At 42.4% G+C, this 26421-nt stretch overlaps 1 protein-coding gene across 2 annotated transcripts in view; it reads left to right on the top strand.

Annotated features, from left to right (window-relative positions):
- The window catches only part of ITPK1 (inositol-tetrakisphosphate 1-kinase), a 154064-nt gene that overhangs the window by 85379 nt on the left and 42264 nt on the right, over positions 1 to 26421 (top strand). For both annotated transcript variants that reach the window (XM_075426234.1, XM_075426233.1), the window contains one exon: positions 8300 to 8417. In XM_075426234.1, the coding sequence (XP_075282349.1) occupies positions 8300 to 8417 (118 nt within the window). The remainder of the gene's footprint in view (positions 1 to 8299; positions 8418 to 26421) is intronic.

Raw genomic sequence — 26421 nt, 5'->3', positions numbered from 1 at the left:
CTCTTGCTATCTTTGTTAATCTTGGAAATCACAGAGCTTTCTTTTTAGAAGCCTCTGAAGAAAACCAGTAAGAAACCTTCCCTTCAGATTTGGGGCAAACAAATCCTACTGCTCTCTGTGTTTCCTGACCCAGCTCTTCTGTCCCATACTGCCAAGTTCATTTATGTTAACATCACCTCCCATGTGCCCGAGTTCTTTGTTGGCAGGGTGGCCTTAGTCTGATACAGCATGTACAGTGATGGGTGAGCTCTCGGGTCATTGATTTGGACTGGGGATATGCTTCTTGCGACACACTAACTAATACGGAGAGGTGAGAACAGTCGTTGATCCCAGGGAGTCATGGAGAGTACTGACAGAGGTATTTAATACAGCATGTCAAATTCTTTCTGTAGGATTTGCATAGTGATTAATTAAGTATCTGCACAGCACAAAAGCATTCAGTTACATTAGATGTTTTTGCTTTGCTGCATTCTAAGGATAACGGAGAACAAAAGGGGAAATAAGTTGGGCTAGAACAGGTTTGGGTAACAGTAAGGTAAAACAGAAATAACTGTAATCTAGAGACTAGATAATAGGGTTGAAATTCAGTCTTGTCCTGGGTTTGGCCAGGACAGGGTTAATTTTCACCGGACTCCAGGAAGGGGCACAGCTGGGGGGTGGGGGCTGACCCCACCTGGCCAAACAGAGCCCGGTATTCCATACCATGTGACGTCACGCTGGGTTCCGGGGGGGGGGGGGGGGGCGGTGCGGCGGGAACGCACTCGCGGCTTGGGCGGGCGCAGCGCCGGTCCGGTTGCGGGAGAGCGGCTGTTGTACGGTTCGTGGTTGTGTTTTCTCCTTATTTGTATCGTTGTTGTTCCTGTTTTCCCTCTGTTTGCTGTTCTGTTAAACTGCCCTTATCCCGACCCACCGGTTTCTGCCTCTTTCTTTCCATTCTCCTCCGCACGCCGGCGGGGGGAGGGGCGGCCGCGTGGCGCTTTTGTTGCCGGCCGCAGCCGAAACCAAAACAGTCTTCTGTTACCATTGCTGCTGTTTTGTTGCAGTAGAACTCTTACATCTTTCTATGCCTTAGCTTACCACCTCACTTTCACAAATTGGTCTTTATTTCTTAATAATGGACTTTGTAATTTTCCTGTAAATATCAGTATTCGAGCAAAAATGATACTGTGGTTCTTCAAATTACCTTCTTATGAAGGTAATTTGCAGTAGGCTGATGGGAAGTCTAAACATTTTTTATTTTGATAATACTGGAAATTTGGATTGTGTGCCAAGTGTTGAGAAAGCAAAGGTATTGTTCACACACCTGGGGCATATGCGGCCTGTAAGTCAGCACCCTTCAATTGTCAGTAGGTCTGTTAATCAATAATCAGGTGTATCATTAGAAAACCTCTCTCTACAGTAATGCATGCTCCGTACGTATTTCTCCAGAGCTCAAGTAGTAGAGACAGATGGAAAGGAGGATAAGTTTCTGAGCAGGTCAGATAGAGAAGAAATAGTTCCCTGACTTGATTGGTAAATACAGGTGAACTTGTTCTATTAACAGTATGAACTGTATAAGGAAGAAATAAATTGGGTGAAAAGCACCCTGTGGATACAGAGCATTGTCTTATACCAGTGTCTTCTGTGCAGAGGATGGTGGTGAATTCTACTCGTGCTTGAGGACTTCTCTACATTTTCATCTTCATTTCATGGCCCTGGTGATGGTCATTTTAGTCTTGTTTGAACGCTCTGCCTAATTCCAGTTTAGCATTGCTGTGTTCACAAACAGCAAGCTTTGTCCAGGCCTGGGAAGGCTGTTTCAGCCCTGTGCTAAGAAACTTGCTTAATTCTTCTTGGGAAATCCTTGGACCCAGCTGGCTGGTGCCTTCAAGGCGTTCATTTTTAGGAATATTAAATTTAACTGCAAAGGAAAATAATAAAATAGCCAAGAACATTAGAGGAGAACTTCGTGTTCTTTCTTCTCTCCCTGTCATTAGTTTTGGTTGTTCAGTAAACACTGTGTTATCTAATATATCTATTCTTTTTGAGGATGCCATCTTCCTGCAAAGAAGTGCAATGTAATGCCTAAAGAATTAAAAGGGAATTCTGGAATGTGGGGTCAGTCACATGCATTTCTACAGTCTCATGTGATTTCGACCATCCCGTTTGCATCCCTAAGTTTTTGTTTTGCAAGCTGCAAATTAAAGGAAATGGTATTAACTCTCTTTTGAGAGACCCTTTAGGTCAACTCACAATGGCTGTCGTAAGGACTTGGGAATCTGTTAGAGCTGTGGTATGAATTTGTAGTAGCTATGATGACATCTGATTTCCAGACCAAGCTACAGCAGTCATACTGATGTCTGAGGATCTGTCTTTACAGATAGAGTGTTCTTTAACATAGCCCAGTGGATGATTTGTCCACAGTCATGTAATTGAACTAGAATCTAGGTTTTTGTGACTGGACTACACATATTTCTGACTGTGGGTATGGAATTATAATCTCTCAGTATCTTCAAAACTCACTCATTAGAAAAAGTTCCTCTCCCAGTGCCTTCCAAACTGGGAGAGGCTCTTTTTCTAGTGAATGAGATAGAGGGAAGTGACACCTGTGAGCAGATTTCTGAATGATTTCCTCTCTCTGACACACCAAGGCCATGGGCTTCTGGTTCTGCACGTGTGACTGAGGTGCAGCACATCACTTACATGCGGGAAGCTTTCATTGTAGTAAAACATGCACCCAGGAACCAGCAGAGCAGAGGAGAGCTCTGCCAGCGTTGAATTACATGCCGAAGTGTGTTTAAAGGGTATACTCGCAAGTAATTTTGTATACAGGGCAGAAACTAGCATGATATTGCTGCCTGTCTCCATCTGACCTGTATTATTTTTGTTTAAGATATTGAGAACTATTAGAAATTAAGAGAAGTATATTCCTTAGAAAAAATAAATTGTAAGGATCCATTTGTATAAAGTGTGTGGTGTGGTTGTTTGGGATTTTTTTAAACTAAAATCAGGGAGCAACTTAGAAAGTGTGACCACCTTGCAAGAGAGCTACTTCTGCACCCAATGTAGTGCGTGAAGTGCAACGTAGAGAAATTTTTCCATGTTTGGATTGGATTGGAAATTTTTCCAGTCTTGCTTCATGGGACATTTAGTTCCTTATTTTGGGGGTGATGATTATTTGTAGAGATGATGATCAGTCTCCCTTCCTGCCCAGTATAATACTAGGCTGGCCTGATTGAATGTAGTTTATTTTTTGTCTAGTAAAAAACTGTTAGAGTCTTTGGTGGCTCCTTCTTGACCAGAGGAACATGGAGGGAGGTCAGGTGGGGAGAGGCGTAGTCCCTAAGGGTCCCTTTCACTTGCTGATGCTCTGATTCGTGTCGTCTTGGTAAGAAAGAGAACCAAACTACCCCAGTTCTTGCCTTGTAGGTGAAGTTTATGACTTTGGAAAGTGAGTATATTTTGGCCTGTGTAAGACGTTGACTGGGGAATCTTTGTTATGCTCCGATGAGAGCAAAATACTCTTCGAGCAGCTGCATGTCATAGCTGTACAGGGCTTGAGTAGCTTGCTTCATTGCAGCTCTGTACGAGTCTCTTCTATTCAAAATAATGGCTCAAGTGATGGAAAATCAATAGGATTATTAATTTATGTTTCAGAGCTATTTCTGAACAGGTTCTCTTTGCATTAGCCTTCTTAAAAAGATAGATCAGAAGCAATTTTTGTGCTTAGGCTTCTGCTATCAGGTTGATGAAAATGTAAAGTGTTTTCTTCCCCCCCCCGGCCTCCAACTGTTGACTTTCCCACTCTGAAATTGTCCAGGAAGGGCTCTTCTATTCTCGATTCAAAAGCTTCCTTAGAAGGGTTTGGGACAGAGAGGAAGGAAAATTAGGGAGATATTTTGGAAGGGAAGGAGTTAGGGGGTTGCTCTTGCTTGGAAGGGGAGCAGTGCTTTGTTCCTGCTGCACTGATTGCTTTCTGCAGCAGTCTCAGCTGCGAGAAGGTGATTTGACTGTGTACACATGGAGATTGTGCCAGTGGATTTTTAATGCTGCCTTTTTTGGTTTGTTTTGTTTTTAAAGATACTAGCGCATTGTGTTGCTAGTTTTCAGCTTTGTACTCTGAAAATACTTACACGTTTCAAGTATCTTTTCACATGCTCTGCTGAGAAAAGGCAGGTGAAAAATCAAAGGAAACTATCGACTCTTATTAATTTTTTTTTCTTCCTGGGGGGACAGGATGAGACCACAAAGTTAAGATGGTCTGTTTTCACCTGAATTCACAGGCCAATACCTGTGTTTTTACCATTTGAAAAATAATTCTCTCTTACATTTGTTGGAAGAGCTTCATAAGCAGGCAAAATTACCTAAAAGTTTGTCGTTCAAGTGCTAACGAATAGGATAGTTTCCTGTGGGTAGGTATTTGCAAGATGAAGCAGTGGTGGACGTTTTGAAGGCAAAGGAAGGAAGCTGAGTACTCAGAAATTTGCTGAGATGTACAGTGAACAGAAATGTGGCAGAGAAGATCTGTCCCCACTTCCCCCTGCCCTCATCCCTCCCAACCACTGCAGGAATTTCTCTTAGGTTTAGGTCTGTCTTTACGTTTGTTTCCCCCTTGGAAAATGTCAGTCTGTTGTTACAAGCGGTCAGCTTCATGTTTCTGTACATAGGAAGACACAAATTCAAATGCTGTTACTGTTTTTGTTGCTAACATTTTTTTTTAATATGGAACTGTTGCTTAATATTAAACATAAGATTATAGAAGTTTTATTACTTAGTAATAAAATCAAGTCAATGAGTCAGTGGGTTGCTCTTATCATCTAATGACCTAATATTTGCAGTAGATACTGTATCAACTTTCTGTTAAAATATTAAAAAAAAAAAAAGTTAGCTACCTTTTTGGGTAAGATGACCAATAACTATTCTCATCTATACATAGGCTTCTCAAGAAATTTTTTTTTTTTTTTTTTAAATCTCTGGGTTATATCCAGAGGTGTTTAGTAGAGAACATGAAATACTTGGTCTCTCTTTGATTTCAAGTTTCACTGCTGTCCTTCTGCCAGTAACAGGGCTGGTACACAGCATTACTGAAGGCCAGGCCTGGAATACAAACAAAGGAGGATCTGCTAAAAGTCCTTGTTTCTTCTTGTTTGCTTTTATTATGTCAAAGATTAGAAAGCGGAAAACATGCACTTTGTCTGGGTCAAGCTGAACGGCATCCCAAGGGCAGAGCCCTTTCAAAATATTGTTGGGAAGCCTAAATATCCTCCAGATTGTTGCCTGGGTTGTTGGAGTCTGCTGTTGGATATCAGTCTTTGGTAAATCCACCAAAGGAGAGTGCAGAGTTGTTTTGTTGGAATGACCAGCGAAGATCTGAACATTGAAAGTTGAAAGGTTGTGCTGTACTGAAAGCTATCTCTTGCCTTCAGTGTTTCTCTTTTCCTTCTGCAACTGCTCCATTTTCAAGTTCATATCTATAGTAGCTCATCTGCTATCAAAATTCTTAGACACAAGCCCTTGATGTTCATCCAGATTTGTATTTTTGGTAGTGGAGCCATTCTGTGCCATGGGAAGAGTGCGGCTACTTAGGCTACATCAAGAGTTTTCCAGTCTGTTAAGTGATCTTCACAGTTACATATTCAGTAACACGTAATGCCTGAGTGTGCAGCAGTTCCTAGTAAAGAATCAAAGCTTATGAAAGATTTCATGTTGGCTACTGTAATTGTTCCTGTGAAGCTAACAAAATTGATTTTTCTTCTTGTAATTTCACGTTGTGGGGAATTGGTGTGAAAATTTGGATTTTAAAATTATTTATTTATTTTAAATAGTTTTCTGCTCATAGATATTGGAACTCTTTCTTTTGCACGTGCTGATGATGTACTGGTGTGAGGTGTGGGAGACTGGGAAAGTGTTGGCAGCCGTATATGCCCAAGGGAAGGCTGGGTGATTTGCTTTGGGGATCCAGCTGCAACTTGATGGTTCTGTTTTTGAATGCAGAGTTAGTGCTTTGTGATGGAAATCCAAGCAATACACCATACTCTGAGATGCAGAGTTATAAGAACTTGAGTGCATATTGATGCTCCTGGCACCCGAGTAGCTTGAGCAGTTAACCACTAGCTGTGTTCAAATAGAGATGCTCTATACAAGTACATTGACCTTATTCTACATTGACAGGCTCCGTGGCTTTAAAGGAGAGGCCATTTCTGGATTCAGTTAAAATGAGAGATCTGTAGCCTGTCCTCAAATTAGCTCTAGAGACACTTACTTCAGGTCTCAGTCCTTTCAGATCACAGTGTGAAAGGAGGAGCTAGTGCACGCATTAGAAACACCGCAGGTTGTTTCCTGTCAGGTCGCTGCTGAGGTCGCGTTTCGAAGCTGTGGCTTGCTCGGTCTGGTTACCGTGCGTACTGACCCACCGCCCCACTGGGGTACTGGCTGTCCGTAACGTGCTGGTGAACATGCACACCGTGGTAGCTCCTTGTCTTTTAAGCTGAGGCACAGAGGGACTAACAGAGCTGTCATGTCATGCTTTAGATATGTTAAGATACTGGAGTACAGTTTCATGACCAGCAAGTTTAACTAATGCCCTAATCACTGGATCATCCTAGCTTCACAAAGTGTCTTCTGGTGCTGCATAAAAGGGCACGTATGCATAGACACAGGTAGGTGTTTAAGAGACATTAGGTAAGTTACTCTCTCTGTTCTATATTTGAAAGCTGACTGCTGTGCTTGAGACTCCTGAAATACTGGGGGCAGGAGACTCGTGAAAATAGTTCTCTTTATTTTCTGGGTATGAATGACTTGAAATGAACCCAGCTTCTGCTCCAGTGAGCTGAAGAGGCTTTTTATCCAGGCTACGCTGCAAGGGTGAGACAACGGCTGGGTCTGACAGTCCTGACAACTGATTGTGCGAAAGGCTCTGTCCGTTACTTTTCCCAAGCTTCAGCAAGGTTGAGCTTGTCTTTGGGGAATTCACTCTTGGTATTCTGCAGGGATTATGAAATACGTCAGACACAGGTATTGCCACTCATGCCCTGTGACGGAAAGCTGCTTGTGTGCTGTGGGTAATGCAGTGGGTTTGCTAAACCCCAGTGTGGATCCTCTTAGCCTCAAAAGAATAATCTCCTATTAGCAAGCCATTAGTTCAGACTGTCTATTCAGCAGAAAGCAACAGTTTGCCAGTGCTAGGAGGAGTGTGGGGAGGAAGTCTGCTTCCCAGTTAGTGTCTGGAGCTGTATCACTTGCTGAGAACAGATGATGCCATTCTGTTCTCTCCAGCTCAGTATTCAGCAAAGTGTGTCTCCTGAGGCCACCTCATTATACTCCTTAGTATCTTTTGGAGTATGTTTTGTTCTCCAAAGTAACCAACCTAAGGAAGTAGGAGGAGATGCATGCTTGTTTGTCCCGTTGATTTTATGGGGCCAGATTGGGGCAGTGATGAATCACAGAATCACAGAATATTCGGGGTTGGAAGGGACCTCTGTGGGTCATCTAGTCCAACCCCCCTGCCAAACCAGGGTCGTCTACATGAAGGAGCTCAGCTTCTGTTCTGAGAAACAGAATTAAGTTCTGTTGTGTTTGCAAGGGCAATACCTGGCAGATGTCTGTGTTCATGGCCAAGTAGTGCAGTCATGACCTCAGGGAATGGGGAATTGAGTTCCCAAGATGAGGATCCATGAGAACGTTAACTTTGCTTCATTCTTGTAGTTGGGAGAGTATGAGCTTGGAGAAGTAGCATGACATATGCTTTCAAAATTCAGTGAAGACACAGTGAAGCAGCAATCTCTTCAGCTCTGCCAAAAAAAATTCCAGCCCTTATCATCCAGCTCTTAACACTGTCTTCAAGCCCAGCTAGAGGACAGCAATAATAACAACATTAAGGAACCCAGATGTAGTTCTGAGCTTAGTTCAGACAGCTGTGATGTTCATGTGCAGTAATTCAATGCAGGGCTGACCTCAAGATAGCAGTGTGTCATCTTTCTTCTCTTAATTGCTTTTCTCAGCCCTGCTCACAGCTGTTACTGTGGCACTTTGCCACTATCTCCCTGCTGAGCTGATGTGGTTGCAGCACAGGTTTCACTGGTTAGTCCACAGGAGCAATTTGCTGTCCTAAAACAGGCAGCTGTCATGTTAGTGTTTGTTTCAAATGTCGGTGTCTAGACTGGTGACTTCCTGCATTGCCAGTGCCCATTTGCCTCCCCTTAAAGAGCAGCTGGACACTGAGGTTTTTAACATTGTCTGTTCTCTTCCCCATCTCATTACTTTTCCACACTCTTCAGCCAACCTAATGCCTTTTTTTTTTTTCTTCATATTTGTTTTGCAGGAGTATATTGATGCTCACCCAGAAACCATTATCCTGGACCCCCTCCCGGCTATTCGTACGCTTCTGGACCGATCCAAGTCTTATGAGCTAATTCGGCAAATAGAGGCATACATGCAAGGTAGGCCAATACCTGCTCTCCCTGAAGGCTTTTACTGTGACCCGAGAGAAGGAAGCAGCTAGCTTCTGGAGGCTAGATGTGAGGTCTGAAGTAGTGGTTTGGGGCCTCTTGCGTTCTGTCTTTCCATGGGAGTACAAACACTAAAGCATCCCTGTGTCACAGGATTGCCCTCTGGAATCCCGTGCTCTTCTTTTTCCGTGTATACAAAGGAGGTTTGCGTCTGGTTAAAAATATGATGTGGGTTTAATGGGGAGCATATTTACTGCAGTGAGTGCTCCCAGAAATCTTCTGGAAAACATCGCGTGCTGGTAAATTGAAATGACTGTACAAACTTAGCAGCTTGTCATAAGAATCCTGAGGCCTGTATTTGGGGGAGATTTATGGAAGAAGAAAAACTGGGTTTGGAAAGGACTGAAAGGAATTTAATAGTGCTGAGATCTTTGAGAAGCACTGGAAGCCTATTGCATAATTTAATTGCTAGAAGGAACATAAATGAGCTTCTGGTGTTGACTAGTTACCTGACACAGGCTGTTGACTTCAATTGGCATCATTTGAGTTGTATTCCCATGTTTAGAAGTCATGCATTTTTCAACCTGAGTAATTCTAATATCGTATCGTTTTAACCATTGTAACTGTTGGGTTAAGTCAGTCTTTCATTCCCATTCTACTTCTGTTACTGTCATATTCTTGAAACATTTGGCTTTTGAGTTTAAATCTAGAGCAGCTCTTGAAAGAACGGTTTTGTATGTTAGATGACTATATTTGGGGGAAGTTGAGTTGCTGAACTATGCTCTAATGGGGCAGTACTGGAATTACCATTGTGATTGTCTAGTCGCTGTCTTGATGGGCAGGTAAGAAGCTCATCCGTTTGTGTTTTTGTAGTTGTGGATTTATAGACATACTGTTTGCATCTGACCCGCCTGGCCCCATTGACAGTGTCTGTGTAAAAATAAGACTAATGATTCGCAGCACTCTCCCTTGTTGTTTGTAGTCTCTTTAGGAGAAAATGTTCAATTAGTTTAAAAGGATTTTGGTTTGGAGTGTTTATTGCTGTTTGTGAGGGAGAGAGAGGGAGAGAGGTACTGAGGAAAACATGTACTCTGAGGAAATGATTGGGATTTTGTTCTACCAGTGCTGAGATTCAGTAGGGTTGTTTTTTGTTGTTTTTATTTTTAAATTTCTATTGGTGTTGTTATTGTTATCTCTATGAGAACAATGGTTGGGAGCGCATCCAGTTTTTGCAAGTAGTTTGTCTTGTGCATATTTCGGCCTTCTCTGGTCAAACTGAAGAGAAAAAGGAATAAATGCTTAAGGAGGAAAAAGAAAAAAGTAGGTTTGTATTCAGTTAAAACTGACACTTTAAAGAGAAGCTGTTAATAAAGTTGAGGAATGAGGTAAGGAAAAGCTTCGCCTGTTCTCACTGGCCACTGCAGTGTTAGGTAACCATACTTCCCCTGTCCCTGTGTCTCCTCATGCTTCCCCACCATCTCATCTTATTTCTTTCTCATCATCAGAAATATCATGACAGAGACCTTGAACCAACTTTTTATTTAGCAGGGAAATCTCAGGAGAGCTGAGTAATTGGCTAACTGCTTATTCTGGCGTAAGTAGATCAGCCTTTCTATTCCCGCACGTAGTGATCCACAGTGAGAATTTCAAGAGACCAAAGAAGTTGCATCCCTCCAGACAGTGTGGTGGGTTTTTTTCCTCCTCCTTGTTTTCACCTGCTAAATTGTGTTTTCTGCTTTGCAGCTGTCATGTCATACCCCAAGGCCATGAGCACTTACAAAACTCGAACAAGAAGAGATACATCTGTGAATAGCATGAGGTCTTAAGAGCCACATCTTTTTTGTTCTGGAATTTCAAAATGGATGTCACTGCCAAGAAAATAATATCCTAGTCTTTAGCTGTAACTAGAGAGCCCAGTTTATCACAGGATACAAAACTGATTTGATGGGTTAAGTTCAGTGCAAGGGATTATCTCTTCCAAAGGAATGCCATAAACTCTGGAGGGTTGAGTATGTGTGTAAGGAGAAATCTTCTGCTTTTGAAAGTCTTTCAAAAGAAAATTTAGTGTTCGTTTACAGACCAGTTTTGCATTCAGGTGATCATTACCTATGTTTGAATTCTGGTTTGAAGTATCTATAAATGAGGTATATTCTTTATTTATGATCTTCAGTTTATACTTCATTTCATCCCTGTAGACCTTACAAGAACTGTATAAGTAAAGATTTGAACCAGTGGGGTTAAAGGGAGGATGACCACATGTTCTGCTGACTCTGGTTTTTACAGTACAGAATCCTCCTCCCTCTGTGTTGCCTGCATCTTTGAAAATGGCAGATGTTGATAAGGTGACTACATTCTGCAGCAGTAGGGCCCCAAGTTCTATAAACACCTTGATTTAAAATGTAATTATCTTTCAGATTTCCAAGTTAGTGTGTTGCTTGTCCTTTTGACAGTGAATTCTCCATGCTTCCTGAAAAAGGGAATGCCTATTTGAAGTGTCAAAAACTGAGCATCTGGACATCGTTAGGCTTTCTGGAAGTCCTGTTGCTTGCTCTCTATTCAGTCAAGTGTCTTGAGTGATAAGTAGTTTGATCCAGCCTCATGAGAATGGCTTGGGAAGACACTTTGTGGCACAGCCTTTGTCTCTGCTACTACAGTCTGTGCCCACTAAAAGAACTGAGGTGGAGCAGAACTAGTAACTAGGCAAGAGGTGTACATGCAGTCTGGGGGAAAGCGTGGAGTTCAACCTGGACTTTGCATGTCCTAGGCTGACAGTGTAACTACTCAGACCTTGTGGAAATACGAGGTTCACAGGTCTGCAGAATCATTGAGGTTGGAAGAGACTTCTTGAGATCATATAGTCCAACTATAGAGCAGGATCCTCTAGAGGAGGTTCCCCAGGTCCGTGTCGTGTTGGGTTTTGTGTATCTCAATGGATGGGGACTGCACGACCTCTCTGGGCAACCAGCTCCTGGAGTCACCTTGAACCTGGTGTGCTAGCATGCAAGTAGAAGTTGCTGAGGTGACTTGCAGAGGTTTTATTCTTCTGTGTAGATAGTGATATCTCCCTTGTAAGGAAATGGGACTCTGTTCTAAAAAAAAAAAAAAAAAAGTTTGAAGAGATGTTTTAGTATTGAGTTTAGTGGATGCTTTTTTAGAAGCAATAGTCTGGTCAGGGCTGTGACTTCCTCTTTTTCCTGTTCTCTGTTATTCTGAGTGCAAGTTCTAAAAGAGCTAGTCATTTTGAAACCTTCACTTCTGAGTTGTCTTTAAAAAGACTAGAAAAATAAAGTTTGCATTCCCAACTTGTGTCCTACATAGCTGGCAGGTCTATCTTGAAATAAATCAATAAATAGATTTTTTCAGTATGGCAGCTGAGTTCCCTCAGCAACTGTATTGTTTTGTTTACTTATCTGTGAAGAATTGCTTCTGATATAAAAGCGCTCTAGATCAGGTTCTGTAATGTTTGGTGAAAGATTAGGAGCATTATTTAAATGAAGTTTCATTTTTAGCAGAGTACTGTATGGTTGGAGCTGTGTCAGCCTTTTTTAATCTTTAACCTCATGAAAAATAACTAAATTCTCTGATACCTTATTGAAAATCTGTGATCATACGGCCTTGGAATTCAAGATCTGACTTTAAATTATGCTTGAGATGGTAATAGATAATCACTGTGACTAGGCACTAACTAACCTTTTCACATTTCATTTTTAGTTGGAAAATTAAAAGCTTTTCATATTCTCTACGTATCTTACAAGTAATAATCTAAACTGAAGGAATTTAAAACACAAGTGAGGTAAACATGCTACTCGGTGCTCTACCCAGTTAGCAAACGCATCTACAACTAATTTTGCTGTCTCAAATGACTTACAGGTTTCTTCAGTAATGTTTGAACCTCAGATATTGGAGACCTTGGAGTTCCTTTCTTTAACCACTTCCACCTGGCTTTTTTCCATGACTATAAAATCTTGTTGTTCTTACATTCTTAAATTTAACTCCAGATCTAAAATTTCTGCAGAAACTGGTCTTTGCAGGGTTCCTCTACAAGAGAGAACTCCTGCATGAGCCAAGCTGCAACTCCTGAATTGCTTTCTCTCCTAACAGTCTTTTTTGACCTACAGGAACTATTCCCTCGGGACACTCTTAAGCAGTGTAAAACCCTCTAGTTGTGATATTTGTATCCCAGCATGTAATCGAAGTCATTTGTGATTGATTGCTTACTATTGTATGAGATGCTGTTGCTGTTGTGTGTGCTGCTTTCTGATTTTGTGGGGTATTGTGGAACAGATCATGGCACCCTTCTCTTTTCTCTGGATTTCTTTTTATTGGATTCTGTCTGTCTTAGAAATACTCCTTGAACAGCTGCATGTATCTTTGGTGACTAGGAGAGAGGCTCAGCATGATGTAATGGGTAAGGCATTTGATTTGGGGCTTTGGGTTTTCTGCTTGGCGCTGGTTCTGACTTGCTGCGTGACCTTGGGCACAGCATGTCACTCCTGTGTGTCTCTTTCCTCTCTTGACTCTCACCTGCCTGTCTCTTTCCTTTAGATGCCAGGTTTTTCTGGGCAGGAACCTCTTTTCCAGATCTGTATACACATACTCTAAAATAGTGAGTCTCTGATGCCAAGCAATTTGTGTAGGTGTTGTTTTAACAGAAATTGTAGATCTGTTGTTGAGTAAGAAACCTGGGTATTTACAATTCAACACCAAAGTTGGTAATCTGGTTTTATTTTTGGAAGTTTTGGAGCATGTACATTGCTGGAGCAGTGCATACTCAGAACTTCTCAAAATCAGGCCACCCAGTTAAAAGTGCCTGAAAATAGCTGTATATACATAGCTCTAGGCATTCACCTTTTGAAACTGTGGCCGCTACTCTCTGTGACCTAATTTTCACGGCAGTTTTGGTCAGAGGGGAGGGAGAAGAATAGTCACACAGGTCAACTTCAGGCACCTGTATCTGCATTTGAAGCTCCTGTTAAAAAAGGAAAGGAAAAAACTGGTTTTAATTTAGGGCCTCTGAATCACCCACCTGAGGCTCACTTGTTTATGCAGGGACATATCAATAAAGCATCTAAGTTAGAGGGCTGATGTTAGCTACTGCAAGTATCCGCACCAGTTTTTGGATGCAAAAGTCTCCCTTGTTGGTTGTATGCTCGCTTTCCACCATGAACGTATGCAAACAGATGTCTCATTACCTCACTCTTAAGTGTGGTGCGTGTTCACTCACTGCATTTTAATTTCTGTCTGTAAACTAGAGTACAAGCATCAAGGGAAGTAACTGGAATGGAATTAATACTCTCTGTGGCTGGGAGGACTTTGTCCAAAGAGCATCAGCATACAGCAGTGTTGCACGTGGCGGTGCTCTGTACGCCGGCTGTCAGCACTTGGTAGGTTTCAGCCCTGCTCTGTCGAACTGGAAAGACTCTGGGACTTTTGACCCACGGAGGTGTCACCTGACGTCTTTCTCATAAAAGCTCATTCATTCATCTAGGAGGGGATTGACAGAGGGCCACAGACATGTTGGTGTTATGATAAGCAAGTCCTGGCTTTGAAATTTAAAGTAGAGAGCTGCTTCCAAAGGACTAATCCTGTCCCGAGAGAGGTGGCAGGAAAAGAAAGCAGGAAGCCTCAAAGGGAACCTGAAATCTCCTCACTTGTACCATTGCTTGTTCTTGTTAAGGTAGTTTACGAAAGGATTTTCTAAGGTAAGAATGCTGAAAGTTACATAATTTCGTAAGCAGAAAATACGAACTGACTCTCCTTTCCCTTCTTGACCTGCCTCCCCGTTCCCAAATTTTCATGATTTCAAGCTGTCAGCTTTGTCCCAATGTGGATAGAAGGGACAGCTCGTGAGAGCTGGAGGCCCTTGTGGAAGTGACAGCCACAGTCCCTATTCTCCCAGCCAGGAGCAGCAGTCTGCTGACGTGCTGCTTCTGGCCCGCTAAGATACATCAGCTTGGTAATGTTCAAGCTGACCTTACATTCCAACAGACACAAAGCCAGAGAATAAAATAGAAAGTGTTTTTATCGTTTTGTCTCACAGTGTGCCAGCCAGAACTCCTTGAACCAACAAACAATCTTCGTCTTCGATCCCAGTAGTCTTGATGGTCACTGAACTTTCAAAATAAGCCTGTCAGATGTTACTTTTGGGTGCATTTAGGTTTAATCTTTAAATCTTGTGTGCTTTTCTGGCCAGATACATGGAATCTGCATCTCACTTTCAGTCTCCTTTGATTATCTGAATCTAAAAATAAACAAGGCTGGACCTTTTATCCGTTTATTGCATACCAGTGTTGGAAACTTCTGCTTTGTATCTTTTACCATCATTTAAAAACATTTGTGCATTTGATAAAGCTGAAACCATGGAAAAGTTTACAGCAATTTTAAGCACAAGTTTCTATGAATTTTGTGTTTGGGCTTGGGTGGATCTGAAGAATGACTGCATCTGCTTTTATGGGTAGAGATAAAAGCCATGACTGCACTCTATTGTCATGGGGATTTCCTAAGACGTCTCCACTTTGGGCTTTAAGAACAGAACATGGGTTAATTCTTGAGGATTATTCTCTAGCTAGAATTAGGAAAGGAGGAGCGAGGATTCTTGTCATGAGGAAGTCTTCATTGAATAAACTGGATGTTTTAAATTCCAGCACAGATGTGTGTGTGGCTTTGAGCAACCTGATCTAGTTGAAGATGTCCCTGCTCATTGCGGGGCATTGGACTTGATGACCTTTAAATGTCATTTCCAACCCAAACCATTCTGTGATTCTATATGTTTCAAGTTTCTCTGATATTCTTGAGCAGAAGTTTCCTTGGCTGGCATCCAACAAGAGCAAATAGCTTTCCCAAGTATCTGAGTGCTAGAAAGAGTAAAGAAGGGACAACAAAAGATAAATTGATCACAGTATCAGTGTAAAACTTTACTGGGAATACTTGTTGCAGCAAGTGTCTTTTTCTTTGATGTTTCTGCTCGTATTGTCATAAGATCAGATGTCAAGAAATAGGTTTGGAAAAATAGGACCTTTCATCTGAATTAGAAGCCAGGACCCAGCTGGTAGAACATTATTCCAGTTCTGGTATGATGTGTTCATGTCACTTTTACTGTTGAAAAAGCAGTTTATTATAAGATGTGATACAGTAGTCTAGTATGGACAAGAAAAGCCGAATCCCTCGCATTTCCTCAGACAAGGACCTAGCCAATGTGTGTGACCCCTGGTTAGATTCTAATCTCTCCTGATGAAGGCTCCAGTAGGACCTTAAGGCTTCATCAGAGCAGCATGGTGTCAGCTGATGATAACAGTACTTGAGAGATCCATGAAGAGGATGCTTTCCCATTCCAGGGATACTAACATCCAGTCCAAAAGCACTGCTGGTTCCTGTTTCATGTATCTGCTGGCTTTGTGCAGCTGTTACAACATTTAAGTTTATCAACAAATAAAATAATGAAAGCTTGAGTGCCTTTATGTTCCATGATGGAACATAAAGGTTCTGTTTCATGAATTCTCCAAATGACTTTCTGAAGTTAGAGTGGAAGAGGCTGCAAGCGTAAAGTTTGATGGGAGGGACTTGAGACTTGAGATAATCTGAACATCTTGTGTAGTTTATGATTGTGTGGAACCAAGCCTCGGCGGGCAGTTGCTTGATAGTCTTCCTAGACACGGTCATTTGACTGGTCATTGTCATTGGATACGCTGCTAACATCTTGCTTTTCTTCCTGTTTGTGGTACTCTTCTTACAGCAGTGGTTGGAAAGTGCTGGTTTTTTGTTTTTCTGATGTGTAAACGCTGTGTGTGGTGTAGAAATGGAGATATCGAAATGCATCCATAGGCTGGTATGGCTGTATGGAGACAGTCAGCTCTTCTGGAATGTCAGTAGTCACGGTTCAGGTCACTACACTGCATTTGTGTAAAGGAAAGAAAACTGATTCTGTGGGATATGGCATAGCTCCATGAAAACGGAAAAGTGCTACACTGAGAAGAAAGAGTAGTAGTGTTACACGCATACGTTGCATCCTGTTGCACCCTGTTTGGTGGACAAGTTGTACATGGAGCATGTTTCAGAACTCATGACGTTTGTAGGGGAATGTGCAACTTGTTTAGTTCTGTACACTGAGAGTGAACCAGCGCTTGTTAAATCAGGTTAAAATAATCTGAACGGTAGAAAATGTGTGTGTCTCAGACGGCACTGTGTGGCCATGGTGCTTTGGTTGCCTTACAGCCTTGTGGCCTATTAGAGTTCTTTGAAGCTGTCAGCTAAAGATTGGGTAGCTGGACACAAGTCAGCACACTGAAATAAGTTTAAAAAAAAAAAAAAAAAAAAAAGGAAAAGTCTCTCCTTTGAGGGCAGCTGCTAAGGAAACTTAAACATCAGAAAGTGTGAGATAGAGACCAAAGACAGAGATAAACAAACTGCTTTCAGTGTGGCAAGTCAAATATCCCATACTGGTGGTGTTCCAGGACGTTTATTAATAACTCTGGAAAAGGCAGATGCATAGAGGATGGCAAATTGTTTAGTTTTTTCCAGGCAATGGGAGACAGCAATATCAGATGGTTCTACCAAAAGTCAGTGAAGAGTCAGCATGATGATAGATCCAAGTTCATTGCAGTCTCTTGGGCCCATAAAGAAATAATATGGACAGCTCATGCATTGTTAAACTCTGCATTGACTCACTGCTCAGGAAAGACCTCGGCGTCACAGTGGGTAGCTCACTGGAAATTTCTGCCCCCTCTGCCTCAGTAGTCAAAAGAGAATATGCCAACAGAACCAAACAAAAAGATTATGGTGGCCAAAAATAGCATTGAAGATACTGAGCATGCAGTTATGGAAATAAAGCCCTTGCTTTCCCCAGAAGACTGTTTTCAGTTCTGCTTTCATGAATTTAAAAATATACATTAGAAATGAGAGGAAACCTGGAGAAAAAGGACGTGGTCAGTGCCAAGAGACGGCCACACAAGGGGAGAGCGAAATCAACCTGGGGGTAGCAGAGATGAAACAAAACCTGAGCAAACAAAAGATGAATAAATGGAGGAACACTCTCCTTTTTCTCTTCTGCCATGTCAGAGTAGAGTTCCACTGAATATCTGTGCAGTTGCCATAAAATATCAACAAGGGTCATAGCTGGGCTGAAAAGGGTAGGAAGCATTCACCATTAGGTTTAAGAGGTTTACAAACCATCATGCTTTGGGATGTATGGTACCGACTGGTGAGTATTAGAAAGAAGCTCCATTTATGAACTGCAGGACTTGGACTATGTTGGGGGACATTATGCATTTCATTTCCTCTGATTTGAAATCCACTGCCAAGTAGCAGAAATAGAGACAACTATCAGCTGATCTGCGGTCTCATTTGGTTTAGTAATTCCTGTGTTCAGTTCTCATTACCTGGGAAGCAGGAATGCCAGAAAGCGCAGTGATGATTTAAAGCGTTTCCTAGTGCTACATAAAGTTTAAACCTGGTACAAGTAGTAACATTTTGGCACTCTTACTGTGTTGTGAATAAAGTCTTGGAATTTTCCATTAACTATCGTGAGCACTCTGCATGTTAAATAAGAACTTCAGATACAGCCTGAGATGTTAAAGCTGTTATTCTTTCAGAAATATAGCTGGATGATGTGATTATGAGTGGTTTTAATTTGATAGCTCTCTTTTCCGCTGTGTTAAAACCCACAGACAACCCTAGGGAGCAAGGCAAGGGGGGGTGTGCGAGGGGAGAGAACTGTGGCACCGTGGGGCAGGCACTCGTAATACACGGGAGTGACTTAATGGTACTGAACACCGCTGAAGGAGATTGTGTGTTAGCTCTTGCATTCTCCGCATCACGCTGGTGCGTTGTCTGGAACAGAATGTTACTTAGCACACTGGGACTAGTCAACTTCTGGCACTTTTTGTTTCATTTCCTCCCTTGCTGCCTGTCAAAATCATGAGCAAGACTGACTGATTGCGAAATTTATTTCCCACATAAATACAAAAATGATTGAACAGATAGTACTTAGCAGGTCTTGCCCTCCTGCCCACCCTAACAAGCCTGCTCCATGGTGAGAATCGCTGCAGCTTTTCCCCCTTGCTGCAGCTCAGATGCCTTAGCATCTGCCAGGGCAAGGAGGGAAGGGAGCACTCAGCTGTTACCGGGCGTGCTAACTTTAGATGCGGCATTGGGATTCCTGCATGAGGGAGTGTTCACATTCCAGGTCCTTCTTAACCAGCTTGAGGATGCTGTGGAGGCGTTTGCTCTGTCTCTGAGTGCCAGCGAGCAGCCAGCAGTGAAATCTGTCTTGCGGAGATGCAAAGTGTCAGTCTTGCAGACATCTAGCCACCACGTGTCTTTACTGACAAAGGGTATACGAATGCTCTGAATGAGGTCCTTCTCTTGACTAAGAGATGCTAAACGTATTATGAAGGTGATGGAAGGTGTTACTGTTCAGGAAGAGCTTTGTCCTTTTTGATTTGTGTTATATTAGTGTTTGAAGGTCCACTAAGATCTTGGTCCTGTGGGAAGGTTCAACTTCACTGAAGCAATTTCTTCACTTAAAACTGAGAGCTTGTCAGCACACCGGGAACTAAGTAAGCTGGTGTGATAGAATAAGATACCCATCCGGGTGAGTAATCGAGACACTGAATGTGAGCCCCATCCTGTGCGAAGTTCTAGTTCCTGTGTCATACCATTAGTCAACATGCAGCACTGCAGGGAAGGCATGTGTTGGGGAGTTTCTGAACTCTGCCAGAATATGGCACTGAGATTTTAGGTTCTGTAGTGCCAGTGTAGTTACACTGCAGCCAAATCTGCAGGTATACTGAAGTTTTTCAGATAGTCTGCTTCCCTTACCTGATGTTTCTGAAGAAATGCAGCACATAGAGCCGCAGGGCCAGGAACCAGGCATTTTTGATCACTGTTGTTGAGATTCAGGGCATTGACGACAGCCCTGCTTACGCTCTTGATCTCTACACCACCAGCCAAACTTCCCTGCTTCACCAGGAGAACCTTTTGAGGGGTCATCAGCACTTGGGAAGCCTGTGAGTGTGCTGGTTGAACACTGGGAGGAGAAATACGGCAAGATTTTTAGTTGCAAGGCTACTATAGTGCTGGGGCAAACTAACAGAGTAGTTATGAACCTCCTGCACTGGAGGTTTTAGGAAGAAATTAGATAAACACCTGTCAGTATTGGCATTAGCATTTCGTCTTGCCTGAATGCAAGGGGCGGGGGGGGGGGGGGGGGGGTAGGTATCTGGTAAGGTCCTCTCCAGACCAGTATTTCCTGTTGTTGATTGCCCTTCGGAATGAAAAGCGTGAACTGCCGACAGCTTGAGCCAGGGAGCTTAACGGAGTCATGTTGAAATGTTAGTAGATACCTTGCCTATGCTGGCGTAAGAGCAAGCAGTCCAGTAGTCTTGGGCTCCCACTGGTGCAAAGTCTCGATGGGTCAGTGCAGCCAGATCTTAGTGTGTTAGGCTGTGCTCCCCTAAAAAAGCAGTATGTTTTAGCTGGGCACCGTCACACATGTGACTCTGGCTATGTGACTTCTGGGCTGAAGCTGGCTTCACTCTGTTTTTTGGGGATGTCGAGAGAGGAGCTGTGGGCTGGCTGCACCTGTTCATCTGGATGTGGCACAGCAGGAGCAAATACTTCTTCACTGGTGGAGACATCTGTGGAATGAGTTTGTTACGTGCTTCACAAGGGTGAGGCAGTTGAGCAATGCGTTCCTGAATCAGCAGGCTGCTCTTGCCCTGCGGCGTGAGTTAGGCAACCACACATTAAATCTAAAGCTATAAATCGTATAATTTGCATAAGATATTAGGCAGAGGAGCACAATGGGACAGATGCTAATTGCTGCTTTGGGAATCCTCACAAGCATTTGCTCGGAGATAAACTGCAGTTACTTCAGTACTGGGCAATTAGTGTTGGTTTTCTAGAAGGAGACAAGTGTATCACACCAACTCATTTTTTCGTACTGTGTAATTCCCTGATGCTATTATTACTCTTGGGGGACAGTTTTTTAGTTCCTATTTAAGAAAATGTTTTTAAAAAACTTCATAGTTTTGGCAGGAGTGCATATGCTGTTCGGAAGGGGTGCTTCGACCAAGAAAGGTACCCAGTTCAAATGCATTTTCATTGTGTTTTGCTGCAGGGAAATGAATTCTACCATAAATTCTTTGGCGTTACATAGGTCTGTTCTAGGTGGTCATACAGGTACACCAGGTTGCAGATGGGTTTTTGCTTGGTTGATTTTTGCTGCCTTTGCAATCTGGAGTCTGGTATGAGTTTTGGAGGTAAAATCTATGCTGACGTTCTGTTGCAGTTATGAATTTTGACACTGAGTTTTCTAATCAGTTGTTAGGCTGCCAGTTAGTTAAACTGCTAAACCTTGAAATGTGTTTACATAGATAGCAGAAGTGCTTAGGAGAGTGCAGAGCTCTACATTTACTAGGTTTTGGAATTCTGAGAGTTTTGTCTTCCAACACCACCCCACAATGTTTGTGTGCCTTCCCATTTTATGAGCTGTTTATAAAATACAGACAATTCTGTAAGTGTGATGCTTCCCCTCAAGGTCCTGTGCTGTGGGAAAGTAAATGTCCTAGATGCTAGAGCTGATTGGAATTGCTTTTGTTTTCCAGTGTTTGGAAAGAAAATAATGTTAGAACAGATCAGAAAATACCTGTTTTATTTTCACTGAAGAAATGATCATTTATAATGAACCTAAAAGGGGCGGTGGAGAGAGTCAGTATTTTTGAGATTTCAGAATTTGGAGAAGAGAGGAAGGTATCTCCTCTTCTCCTCCCCTTCCTCTCCCACTCTTACTCCGTAGTTTGCTGGCCCAAGAGTCCCTGGGAGAAAGGTGACTTGTTCTTTTGGACACCTATATGAGGTGAGAGTGAAGGAGCTTTGCTTTATGCTTCACTGAAAAGCATCTTGCTTCACACCTGTGATGAAAGCATGAGCAGTTTGGCTTGCCCACTTGTTTTGAACTTAACATTAGGGACTTACTATAGCTGTAAACTAGTTATATACAAAAGTAAAACACAAACTGTACTCATGCTGGTGTGGGTCTGGAGGTTTAGGAGAGTCCCATCTAGGAGGGTCTAAGGGCTTGTCTGCGTTAGGTGTGTTGCTTTTCATTCCTTCCAGTGAATGACAGCTCTAATGTGAATGCTCTTACACAACTTTCTGCGTGGGAGGAGAGATGAACTGTACCAGAAAAAAGCACCCTTATGGGCTGGGTAACTACATCTGTGCAGGTGTTGGGCCAGGGTAACCATTCCAGGTGGTAATTGCACCTCAGGCAGGAGCTGCTCCGTGGATGCAGCTCTTTGCAAGTGCATGCCTGTCCTGAGCCAGGATCACGCAGTACTTTGCCTCTTCCCTCTTGCCTTACTCCTTGGAGTGAGTATTTTCAAAGACATTGTTGTGATTTAGGACAAATCCTTTGTGAAGCAGGCTGAAGATGTGTAACTGGTGTCACCGCTGAAGTGGTTGGATAAGCTTTCAAAATTGTGTAACTGAATAGCTGAAACAATAGTGCTGTCTGTGCCAAATACAGGCACATGTTGCTGTCGCGAGACAGGTCAGTTGGGTGGAGGACCTTACGTGGTTGGTTTGTAAAGGTTTGTCTGCCTGGGACTGCTTTCATGCACCGTATGCAGCAGCAGTAGCCATCTAAGCTGTTTTTAATGTGTTCCATTTGTCCTGCCCCCCCGCCCTTGTTCATCTAGTGAACTGGATCAGAGAACTAATCCATCTTTTAAGACCTGCCCCCCCACCCCCCCGGTCATTATTTTATTTTCACTCCAGGTTGGTTCCCCGGTGTGTTTTCTGGCATGGCTCCGCAAATGCTGATACCAGTACAAGTCAGGGGCAGCACGCCAGGGCTTGAAAGCAGAAACAAGCAGGCAGGAGTGTGTGTTTGTGGGGTATGGGCTGGAAGAACAAACAAAAGCAGAATTGCTGCTGAACCCTTCATCGTGTTAAAACCCAGCCTGGGAGAAATCACAGAAACACCAGAGATGCTGAAGGAAAAGATAGGAAATAGCTTAACAGCTTGAACAAGTGATCTGTACATGCCTGTGAGGCTCCCTATTTCCCCAAAAAGCAGAAAAAAGAGAGAGCAAGACAGACAGACCAGTCACGTGCACCAAATCCTCCTTTTTTTTTTTTATTCCTAGGAGGAAGTTAGACTTTCTGTGTTAGTTCAGTATCCAGGCTTATCAACGTACACAACATAGCCAGGCTTATCAAGTCCTAGCCTGGCTGTTGTAGGCACTTCATCATCCAGCCCATTCCAGAAACCAAGGGTGAACCAGTGGGAAGAGCAGTCAGGCTTTCCTCTTCTCCCCACCTTATTCCAGCTGACAGGTGGCTTAAAAGTCTGGAGACTTAAATAGTTGAGAATCCCTTCTGATTTCTAGACCAAATTGATTCACAATCAGGTTTACCCACAAGAAGAAGTACCATCTTCTTCTAACAACACAGATTTCTGTCTGCATTGGCTGTTTCACCTTTTACTGGAGCCTGAATGTTGGCACAAACAAAACCAGCTCATATGGAGACAGGACTAGGATTCAGAGCATAATAGTCATTTACTGGAGGAGAAGCACATCTAGACATGCACACACCTCTCTGAAACTGGCAGTACTTGTCTTATCTTCCCTATCTATGTCTCTGATTTACTACAAGAGTTTTATCTTTAGGAAAAAAAAGTCGTAGTTCTCTATCCAGTCCTACAATCACTGGGTTTTTTCCCCTTCTGTTTTAGGGACAGGAAACAATCTGGAAACAAAATTTTTTTCCTAAGTTGAAATATACCAAATTTTAGGTATATTTTTAACAGTAAAAGTTAGTAAATTGCATCAAATCGTTAGTGTTTGTTTAGTTGCGGTTGAAGTAAAAGCCTGCCTGGCACCAAAGGGTAAAGCAAATGCAGTTCATACTGAATTTAGTGTGTATGCAGCTGGTTTTGATCCATTTTTCTTCTTGCACTCTCATGTGGTCTTTGTTTTTAATTTTATTTTGTCCAATAACTTTCCATACTTGGTTAGCCGTTATAGGAAAATCCATTTTTCTTTTTGTAAAGGTAGATCCACATGCACTGAATGTTAGTTCAGGCTTATAGGAAAGTTTGTTTTCCTTGAAACCTAAATGTAAGTAGCTTCCTCTTCTCTTCTTTCTTGACTTTCAAAAAACAACTGATCTTTTCAAAGTGTTTTCTGGTTTGTGCTTTGTTGTGATTTTTTTCCCCGCTGTATACATCATGTACTGCAACTTCTAAAGATTAAGGTGTTGATGTGTGGTTTTTGTGGCTGTAGGGCACAAAGTATTAATCTAGGAACTACACCATCATTATCTCCGTTAGAGCAAGGGTGTAGTGTCAGCCAGGAAGGTACAGAAAGAGATTTGAAGTTGTTAAAGACAAACCTGTAGAAGAACTCCACTGTGTTGGGGCTTCAAAGACTTGAGCCTGTGCCAAGTCTTGACAGTGGTGCCTGGGTGGGTATTAATCTCTCCAGCCCCTTGTTTCTTCATTTCACACCTCAGTCCTTCGTCAGTCCTATTTGTTTGGTTTGAAACTTCTCTGATGGAGACACTACCTCTTATCGTGTGTTTTGCACAGTGCTCAAAATATTCACCTTCTGATGCACCTGTAATACAAATGATCCTATCATGTTAGGGGAAAACAGTAAGTCTTCCACGGTGTCCAAATAGCTTCTAATTGTAACTGTATGCAGAGGAAACACTGTGAAACAACGTTTAGTGAAAGCCGAATTCTGAGCTATGACCTTGTTTCTTTAAACATTCAAGTTTCGTCATTATTTTGAAGCCTGCAGTATCTGATGCTAAAAATACACTGTGCTGAGCTTCCCACGTGTAGGTAGTTATATAAATCTTGCCATAAATAATGCTTGTTCACTCGATCATTATAGAAATGTCTTGGCATGCAGTTCATAAGGGATTTTCTCAGAGCAAACCAAAATTGAGTAGAAGAACACATATTAGAATGAGAGTTCCTAGACCTATTTAGATCCTGCTTTAATAGCATAATTTCAATCATTTCATGGCTTAGTTTGTCATTTCTCCAATATCTAGACAAATCTGAAGAGGGCTGAGGTGAATCCTCCTTAATTCTTCAGTAAGCTGTGAAATGCGAAGGGTTGGTACTGCACGTTTACAGTTGCATGCCTTAAAAAGGTTAAAGCTAAATGTCTTAATAGTCTGTCATTGTGCTATGAGCATAAGCATGGAGTTGAATGTTTCATTCTTTTACAGTTTGGATTTCACAGCCGTTTTGTAGAAATGCTTGAGACTGTAAAACTGAAACACAGAGTAGTGTGAAAGTCCTGGTTGTTGTGTAGTTACTGGGAGAAGGTGTATTTTGTAACTGGGAGGGAAAAAAGCATAGATGAACTGTTGGTATGTGGGGCAGAGTTCTTCAGGCTTGTGAGATCTGTGCTGTAGTCAATCATACCTGAATCCAGGTATCTTGACTAAACAAAAAACCCCCCACAATTCTCTTTCTGGACTGAAATATTCTGGTCACAGAGAAGTCCAAGTGCATTTGACCTTAAAAAGAAACAAAGAAAAGAAAAAGATTGGTGCTGAAGGGGGGTTATCTGGACAGTGGGCAGTTATGAACAATAACTCCTAGGATATCACACATAACTTGCAGGTATCAGTATAGCAAGGCACAGATGCAAAGATTAGTGTAGGTGCAAGCTTGTACTAAGCAAAGTGAAGTGAAGTCAGTGAGATGGGAGTGAGTGGTGCAGCTGAGCTCTGAAAGAGCATAAGTAGCAAGCATATGCCAGAAACTCTTCCTGGGATCTCAGGAATGATTTAATTAGGAAGCGAATGTTTTGGCTTAATTCTCAGAAATGAGCAATCCCTACTTGCGTGAATCCCAGTTTTGCCTTAGGTTCTTCTGTCAAGTGATGGATGTCATTGGTGCCCCATCCACCAGTCCCTCAGACGAATTGATTGCCTTCGTGTCTCTGAGTTTGTTCCTGCACACCCTGCTTCAAGTTGAAAAACAAGACTGTAAATTCATTGTACCGGGAACTGCTGTGAATTTTGTTTCTGCAAAGAGCCAAACCTGCTGCTTGTTAGACCTACTACTAGCAGCCATACTCTGTAGCACCTAATTCGGACCTTAAAATAAACCTTCAGAATGAAGAAAATTACAGTGTGCAGAACAGCAAGGCAGGAATGCTCAGACAGCTCTGGAGGAGTGAGACCTGTCTCCCAGGAAGGGTGGTGGGGTTCTGGTGCCCAGCTCCTTCTGTGCTCGGACAGGCCAGCCTGCCTGCTCCCTGGGACCCCTGCAGAGCCTTCGTTATGCCAGAGCACTGGAGCGGGAGGGAACATAGATTGATTTTAAGAAGCAGAAGGATTGCAGTGCTTATTTTAAAGTATGCCATTTTCTTTGTGAGTCCCAGATCTCACTTCTGTGCTACACATGGTGAGAATTGTGGTGCATAGCTCTGCTTTGAGTTACCCCTGGTCTGGGTGCAGTAGGGGTAGTTGTTTTACAAAAGGCAAATGGAAGGTGAATGGAATCAGGCAGGGCATGCTGGTTTACCTCCAGCACTTCTCATCCAGCTAGTTTGATTCTAACATTTGTGGGTCAGATCTGCGAGTTCACTGCCTCTTGATGTAAAATGATGTTGTGGAAGAATTTCAGTTTTCTGACCTTTTGTTGTTGTGTTATTTCTCTGCCTTCTCTTTTTCGTTCTGACTACATAATCTGTGAATGTAAGATTGAGCAGGGATCCCTTACAGGAGGCTATTCGTCTGTTTCCCTTAAAAAGGAGGCAGGGAACAGGAGTGAGAGAAGGCAGATTCAGAGGCATAGGAAACTGAGGCTGTGTAGTGGGGTTGTATTAATAATCATGAAAATAAACTGCTAGTCCTTGCACTGTTTTTTGAAAGGAATGTTGCAAAAGAAGTCAGTGATTAAATTTTAAGCAGTTTGGGGGTTTTGTGCAGCTATTTAAAACCTAATTACTCAACAAATTATTTG

This window comes from Opisthocomus hoazin, chromosome 7 (genome assembly GCF_030867145.1).
Source record: "Opisthocomus hoazin isolate bOpiHoa1 chromosome 7, bOpiHoa1.hap1, whole genome shotgun sequence".
Classification (NCBI taxonomy): Eukaryota; Metazoa; Chordata; class Aves; order Opisthocomiformes; family Opisthocomidae; genus Opisthocomus; species Opisthocomus hoazin.
This window is presented reverse-complemented; position numbering and strand designations above follow the sequence as displayed.